The sequence below is a fragment of the Malus domestica genome, chromosome 15 (assembly GCF_042453785.1).
Source record: "Malus domestica chromosome 15, GDT2T_hap1".
Lineage (NCBI taxonomy): Eukaryota > Viridiplantae > Streptophyta > Magnoliopsida > Rosales > Rosaceae > Malus > Malus domestica.
Genome location: NC_091675.1, coordinates 26,043,140 through 26,052,044, shown reverse-complemented (window position 1 = coordinate 26,052,044; position 8,905 = coordinate 26,043,140). Strand labels below are relative to the sequence as shown.

Genomic DNA, 8,905 nt, shown 5'->3' with positions numbered 1-8,905 from the left:
ACGAGGTTCGAACTCACGTCGTTATGAAATAACTCAACACATTTTCACTATTGTGGTAAAATGCCACTTACTGAAGGAAAAAATTAACAGCTCTATACAAGTTCAGATGAAAAACCGACAAATACCTCTTCTATCTAATGAAACAAGAGAGAATATTCTCGAGTCGAATTTCATATATTGTGTTCAAAGTTCCGTATTTACATAAATATGAATATAGAAAACTATTATTGGTACTTTAAAATAGGTAAGTACATACTTTGTGAGAGAAAATGAAACGACACAAGACGTGGATAGCGATCGTGATTATGAAAAGTGAAAACATGTCCATTTTCACGAAGGAAGTCTCGAGGAAGGCTCCCTCTGTGCGGCAAGGCAACACAGAGGATAAGAACTCCTGTACTTGGATCGCACTCGGACTAACACCTCTTGTGAGTGAGCCAGCGGCCCAGCGCCCACATAAAATAACACCACCCTCCGACAGAATAAAGGTGGGGGCTTTTGCATTTGGGTTTCACCGTCCTAACCTCTTGGACTTACCAACACTTTAGGAATGTCGTGTGGTATCCCATGATAATAATATTAATTGGAGAACAAATTTCGTACACTTACTTTTTCACTTGTTGTACATTACTTTTCTTTTTAGTCGTTAAATTGAACAAATTAACCTAAATGTGTACAAAAGGTGAACAAGTTCTATTCTTCTTTAATAGTTTGTAATACTGATTGGTATGAAAAATAAATTACTAAGATTGAAGAAATAATAATCTAATAGTTGTGGAAAATCAAATCTAACAACTAAAAGAAAATCAACTTAACAATCAAAACACTTACAACATTGAATACTACGTAAATTTTCCACTAAATTCGCTCTCATTTTAACTTTCTCACGTAAATTTATAAATGGCCTCATTGGCCCCAAGGCATGCGGCACCCCCCAGAGGTGTGGGGCAGTGTCGCCTCAGCTGCCCTCATCCACGACCTTTTCCTTTAATATTAGCCTATTTATCCAAAAAAAATGGACCCCAAACCGACGGTTTTGCTCACCTTGTCCTCTTTGGGCCATTCTTCTAGATTCCCGACCCCACAATTGCTTCCATCAGAGTTTACTGTTAACGATATATTCAGCGGAAACTCTGGAATATTATGATCGGCTCGCTGGAGCCACAAGATGCTCCTCGTATCTTTTAATTTATTTATTTTTATTTATTTTTATTCAATTTAAATGTCATAAATAAACAAGAGCATGCCGCATGCATGCGCATTAACGGAGTGTGCGAAGGTCATTTTTTCAGGTTCCAAATTGCATTGGCCCGAAACCTGACTTTTCCTCCACAAATTTATAATGGGCAGTAAGGGCAATTGCTCGGTCAGGTATGGCTTCAACTAAAATTACAAAGGGCAGTGTTGGGGAAATGAATGGGGAAGTTGTTATTATATTTTGTATCGTTTCATTTCTCTACGCAATCCAACTGAACACAACTCTATGATTTCTATTTAGAAGAATATGTAACATTTTGGAGCATATAAAATACAACTTCCTGCAAGGCAGAAGATGCAGCAGACTCAATTGGTCACGACGACGACCTACATTTTGCATGAGGCCAGAAAATCAAGCACCCACATCCCAAAAAATAAAAATAAAAATAAAAATAAAAATAAAAGAAAAAAAATTGTGAAACTAAGGTAAGAATCAAACTCGAATGCACGATCAACTAGCCCCCGTAATAAAGGTACCTCGCTGTACGTGCCTGCTGACAGCATACGCTTCTCGGCCTCTTCAACTAAGTTTTCGATGCATCTTCATATAAATTTTCCCAATGCTGAAGACTGAAGCCTCAAATTCACACAGCACTACATATTTTGAGCGTTGATGGCAAGTGTTTCAGTCCTGTTCAGTATGCCTTGCAGAAGCCTGCATGTCAATCGTTTTTGTCTCGTGCTTCCTCTTGCTTCGAGAACTTCTCTTCGTTCTGGGTGCACGGATTTTTATAGGACGCTTCACTGTGTGCTCTTCAACTGCAGTTTCTGTTTTTTCATTAGATGGGAGTTCAGGTGGAGCATCAGGCCATGGTGTACGTTTTGATGGTACAGTGATTTCCAAAGGTGGGTTGATAGTCCATCTGTACAAGAAAAATTCAAACTAATGATCAAACAGAGAGCAGAGGAATCATGCTAACGTGATAAAAAGCTGAGTGCATGGAGAATCAAATGTAACTATACACTAAATACGATCGCTGATGTCTCACACAAAACAAATAATAAGACAGACTCATGGACACCCAATATATTATTCATTTCTTGTGAGGTAAAATTTCACTATTAACTATCAGATCACAAAGAAATGATAAACAATGTCCCATGGGAGCATACAAACACAAACACAAAATACTACGTGCGGTTTGTACAAGTTCATAAAGGCAGGTCAAGTTTCCAATCAGAATTGCCCTCACGAGGAGTTAATGGAATCAAGTCTTTGCACACACGTAACGGGGGACTTAGATCACTTCTTCCTGGGTGAACCTAGAATACCCTTTAGCCCAAAGAGAAAAAAAAAGGAGAGGAAAGACTTATAACGATGCAATAAACAAAAGGGAACTTAGAAATTACACAACCTGCTTTATTAAGAAACGAAAAGATGGGACTAATATACTTGGGACTGGAAACAATACTCTAAGCTGCATCATAAAATATGAGGACATCGTGATAACATGAAAAAGAATGCGACACCAAATAAAAAATGCGGGACAACAATTATGTCTTGAACACTCAAAAACCCTCTTGAGTGGACCTTCCATATTATAGAATCTATGATACAATAGGATATATTTTTCAACTGTTAGGATGTGAGACAGCAATTACATACAGCACATATGTGATACATTATACTTCACATATCCAACATAGATTGGTATGAAACAACAACCGCCATCAGCTATGCACATAAACCAGAAATTTCTGAAATCTCGGTCACCCCTTCAAAATGCTACAGCACTTAATTGAATCAGGATTAATTAATAAATCGGAAGGAACGGGAATATTATATTCCCATTAAAATGCTAATTAATTCTCTATAATTAGAATGAGAATAAGACTGATTACCATTGCAATGTCTACTAACTTTGGGTACCAAAATGCCTTTCTACAAAATAATTTTTCTCACATACTGACCGATAAACATTTCAAATGCCATATTTTTCTAGTAGCTACTGATAATAAGACTATCGCAACACCTAGAAGAATAAAATGATAACTATTTCATCTTTTTGTTATCTACATACATTATAGTTTAAAATGCTAGAAAATTTACTAATCAGAAAATTAGTTTCTCCAAAACAATTTACATTTTCAAAATCATTTTGCAAATTAATTTCCTTCAACCGTAGTAATTGTTTTACCATACTGAAAAAACATACTAAAGGGTAGTAGTTGTGGTATTACAAAAAATTACAGGTACACTTATGGTATTACAACAAAAAGACATGTTTATTCCTGATGATATTAATTAAGGTCATTCTTTACCAAAAAGAAACACAAATGATATTACCAATTTATATATAGAGCCTACAAGGTCCTACTTTCTCTAGGATAGATAAAGGCTGGAACAGGAAATAATGAGGAAGGGAATCAAGTAGGTATATATGTTAATTACATAAAGAGGTGTTAAATAGGGATCATATAAATCTCATCCACGAAATTTGATCATTTTTTTCCTTGTCAATAGAAATTCTATCACGTGGTTATTGAGAAGTCACATCTTATTTCAACTTGGGTCAATTCAAGTCCAATACTAGCATGTCTTTTTCAGATTGTGAGATGAGAACTTGCATGCAAATGTAATGCGTTGGCTCATCAAATCCTGCTCTAAATTCTCATATCAACCAACATAAGACACTAAGCACAAATGGATATGCCATATGTGCCATGAATCTGAATCTTATAATAGACTGGATCAGTTGGGATAAATCGCAAGTGTCGCTAATACTTGAATTGATTTCTAGATACAATATGACTAATGACTAGGGGGAGAAGTTATTTTTAGTCAAGTCCTAATATAATGTAGCGGCATTTACACTAGTACATATAACCACTTAGCCATTTTTTGGCTACAGGTAGTAGGAAAAGGACCAAATGATAAAGTCTCCCATTAATACATTGGATCAAGAAAAATTGTAATATTTGTGGATATTTTAGGTGGAAATGGGCACAGGATTTGGGATATAGAGACTCCACAACACCATAGCACCAACAGTCATGAGACACACTATAAAGATCATGCTGAATGTGTTGTAAAGGAAAAGTTCCCAAAATCTAGGCACAGGACTTGAGTGTTAGACACGAGAAATATCCTAAATTGGCTGGCAAATGTCTACCTAAGTCCACAAAAATTTTCTAAAATTATCATGTAGTTTTCCGGTGTTGTATATGATAACATATACATCACCCACTGGGGTTCATAAGATACAAAAAAGCAAATAAGGAAGCACCCCCACACCTAGCTTGTGTATCATCAACAGGTCAAAAATGAACAACCAAACTGCGTTGAATCAATAGGAATAGTGTTGAATACAATAAGCAAAATATGAAAGACTCACCTGGGAGGAAATTTACTATCAAAACGAGCTTCAACACGGAGCCACCAGAGCAAAACTTGGCGTCCACAATTTCCAAGTGGCTCAACCAAAGACAAGTCCTTCAACAAGAATAGAGGGCTCACTATCAGCTCATCAGCCCCACCAATACCATCTAGATCATTAACCCACTCTGGTTTATCTTCAGCTTCACTCCAAAGCAACCGTGAATTCAATACAAACCCAGCCCATTCCAGCTTATTGGGTAGTACAGGTGCTCGATCATCAATGTAATTTGCGCTCTTTCCCTCATAGGGCAAGGTGTTAAAGGTGTGCCAACCAATCAACTTATTGGAAGAGTTACAAGCAGGACCTTGAATTGGCATTGACAGGTTCTCCCCTTCTTCCTTTTTCTGAACTGTGGACTCAGACGATTCATCTGTATTCTCTGAATGAGCAAGTATTCCCACCGAAACAGCACCAAACCATTTCACATTCTGCAACTCATCAAAAAGCTCCATACTGTGCATATTACTATCGTCCGCAAACATCACTATCCCGTCCAGCTTCTGCTCTCTCACAATTCTGCTCCATTGCACACAAAGTCAAACTCGTAAACTAAATGCAACCCACATTTTACAAACTAAACACATCTTCAATTGCTTTAATTCTGACAAATAATAATAACTACAGAATTATCAGTGTAATTAGAATATCCACAATCATTTGGTTAAGCTTCATTTTTCATCTTCCATGAAATTTAACCGCAATTTTCGAAGAATAACTGATTAACAGAAGTAAACAAATGAAAATAAAACATTAAAAACTGAGAATTCACCTCAAAGCACGAAGCCGCATCCGAGCCTCCAGCAGGTGGTGGCCATCCCAAGTATTAGGCATCCGTTGATCAAACCCCTCGTGGATGATCCGGAGCCCCGACTTGGACACAATCGAGGCCGTCTCCTTGGTGACCCCGCCGGCCTCGATGACGATCCAGACGACGTCGTACGGCACCAGCATCAGCGAGTGCATAACGCCAGTCAAATGCAGCGCCTGGAAGGTCCGAGCGTAGGTGGGCGTGACGGCGATGACCGTTTTGGGGTTGCTGACTCCGAACTGCCTCCTCTGCTCCCTCTGAACCGTCTCAATTATGCGGTGCGCCTTCATGGTCTCGGTCGGGTTCGGGTGCGGCCACGGCCGGATTCGGATCCCATGCCGCCCGACGATGACCCGGCTGCTGGAGCTGGCGGTGGTGGCGTTCCTGTTGAGATTAAACTCGAGATTCTGGACCGGGTTCGCGGGGAGCTCTAGATTTCTGACGGTGAGATCAGCAACTGACCGAAACGGCGCCGGATAGAGATTGGAAGCGGAGGTGGAGAAGAGGAAGAAGAAGACGAGGCGAGAGAAGCGGAAGCCGAGGACGAGGCTGACGAGGCAGCAGAGGCCATGGAGTAGGAGCCAGGACAGCGTCGGCGGCGACTTGCCGTCAGATGAGGAGTCCAAAGGCGCCGATCCCCTGAAGCTGTTGCTCCGCCGGGTGAGGTAGCTCTGGTGCAAAGCAGAGAGCTTCATAATCTCTCTCTCACACACAAATCCTAGAGAGAGAAAGCAGAGGTCAAGAGTTGGAGAGGTGGGTTCGTTTGTTGTGTTGGTCTTTGGAGCACTATATCCCTTGAGTTCCTTTGACGTTAGTTGAGCTTCTGTAGAGAGAGAAAGAAAGGAGAGAGAGAGAGAGGTTGGGGATGGTGGGGATGATTAAGACGTAATTAAAATGTGATTTGTTAATTTTAATCAGAGATTTCTTCGAATTTAAGAATGAAATTCGAAGTTGTTAGAATTGGTTGGTTTTTCAGTTTTATTCTCAGCATTTCTTTGTCCACTTTCAAACAGAGGAGAGAGAAAGGCGCAGACGGGCTTTGTGCGATTTCGGACAGGGAAGGCTTTGGTTTTAATGCACGCAACGATATTCTATTTTAATTTTCCAAATTAATTAAATTAATAGTTTATTTATTTAATATATATATAAGAGGAGAAAAACATAATAACATTACCTCTAATTTAAATTATTGATTAGATCATAGGTCGTGTCGAAAAACATTGATTTGTGTCAAATCTAATTCTTAAAAACATACTTAATTACCCCTAATGTCAGTCGTAAAACATTGGCTTGTGTCAAATCTAATTCTTAGGTGAATAATTTCGATTTGTATGTGATATGGCTTCAGATCGGTTCATAACTTGAGAAATGTCAAACCAAACTATTCTGGCACAAGGCTTTGTTTTGTTTTTTTGTACAATGATAGATTTGAACACAAAACTTATATACAAAGACAAACGTTCTTCATTGCGTAAGCAACAAATCATCTGTACTAATAGACCGTTTTACGACATTTAGAAATGTGAAAGCTTGGGTTTGTATCATAAACCAATTAATTGAGTTAATATAAGGGTTGTGTTATTCACACACCAATTTTTACCTTCCACACACTCTTAGTCTTAGATCAAATGAATTGAGGAATATTAAAAGATAAAAATTAACAAAAAATATGTATGAAGTAAAAATAAGTATATGAATATAACCACTCTAATATAATACCAAAGGCAAAGAAATTAACGGGAGACCAAATCAACACCGCCGCAATAGGTAGAGTACATATCAATGGTCTTGAATGAGTTTGGTGGCTGGTTAAAATTGCTACTGCACCTGAATCGGTTTGTTTTCTTCAGACTGGGGCAATCAATCTCTCTCAGCCTTAAAACGATTAAGGGAAAGTTTGGCTACGAAGAAAAAGCAACTAAAGGAAGAATGATATTACGTGGCTAACACACCTTTGAAAAAATGGAACTTTAATGAAAAGTTTCTAGTACTGTTCACTTTAACGAAAAACTAGAAGAGATGCATGCATTGTGCCATGTTGCTCAGCTAAAAAGCCCTAAAGCCATTTTACTATAAAAGCACTTCAACCAAAAGCTTCACTTCCAAATTAAGCTTACAGAAACGTTCTCTAATTAAAATGCCATTTCACTTGCACCACCTAATTTATGATCACTTGCACAACTTAACTTATGATCACTTTTTCAGAGTTCAAACACAAATGAACAATACTTGGTTACACAAAGTTTTAAAGAAAGTCCGGCCCGATTCACATATTAAATAATACTTTGACTTCATGAACAAACAATCATTTTTTATAGAGTGATTTGTAATACGATTGGTTTTGATCATAAGCATAAAATTTTATGAATTGTCCACGAGGTGTTTTGAGGAGTACTTCCCTTAAAACCTTGAGAGCATTTTCAGCCATTCAGTGGATTTGGGTCTAAGAGTGGACTTGAGGCAGTTACTATTGATTTAAATAGTAAATTGTCTTGGCTTCCTTTTACCACTCTCCACCCATTGTGAATGATAACTGTCATGGTAGTTACTATTCACCAATTATTCTAAATTAGAATAGGTTGCTATGGTTATGCTACTCTTCATCCATTGTGAATAGTAATTACCATGGATTTGGACTTAAGGTTACAATCGACATGGTTGCTGCCAAGGCTCCATCATCCATGGCTTGAAGAAATGGGTAAAGGTGAATGCTAAATTGGATTTGGGATCTAGCCATGGCAAAAAATCATGGACGAACTTGTTATGAGGAACTAAGTATTATTCAACACAACAAATTTATAATGCTATAATATCTTATACTATGAAGTCTTTAGCTGTTAAAATCTTGGTAATTGTCCCTATGGAAATAAAATATCTCAACCAATAGGAGTACGCCACGTAACTTATCAAATATGACAACTCTGCCCTTGACCGAATGCATAGACCGTTAGTAAAATCCTAACTGGCGAACAGGCCCCGGGGCTTAATTTATCGCAAACGGTCCAAGCTGATTGCTGCACAACCTGCACAAATTACCCTCATATGTAATTTTCTTGTCTATTGGTCTCTTAGCGTGGCAAGACTCTCCGAAGTGTATTCCAGGAATCTCAGAGAAATATTCTTCCATCGGTGTGCAGACCACGTAACACTCGACTAATAGGTTCAACGAACCTGGAGCTAGGGTTAACTCCTCAATTTTTTTTTTTTTATAAAGGGTGGTGCTATTCACACACCTTTTTTTTATCTTCCACACACCCTTATTAATTTTCAACATTTGGATCGAAAAATGATTAAATGACAGAAATTAACAAAGTGTGTGTTAATGGTAAAAAATAGTGTGTGGATAGCAGCATCTTTCTATAAATAGCTAAGGTCAGCCACTTTATTCCAGTAATCAATAACTCTCACCATACTATTACTTTCTATGTTAACGTAGAGTCCTTTCAGACCCTTAAAATGA

At 38.1% G+C, this 8,905-nt stretch overlaps 1 protein-coding gene across 1 annotated transcript; it reads right to left on the bottom strand.

Annotated features, from left to right (window-relative positions):
• Positions 1 to 1,470: 1,470 nt before the first annotated feature.
• LOC103401454 (beta-1,4-xylosyltransferase IRX14-like) lies at positions 1,471 to 6,500 on the bottom strand. The gene is made up of 3 exons (XM_029094080.2): positions 5,407 to 6,500; positions 4,593 to 5,153; positions 1,471 to 2,120 (listed from the first exon to the last, which is right to left on the bottom strand). Exons 1-3 carry the CDS (start codon positions 6,138 to 6,140, stop codon positions 1,883 to 1,885), a joined length of 1,533 nt encoding a protein of 510 aa, XP_028949913.2. The 5' UTR covers positions 6,141 to 6,500; the 3' UTR covers positions 1,471 to 1,882.
• Between the last annotated feature and the right edge of the window lie 2,405 nt (positions 6,501 to 8,905).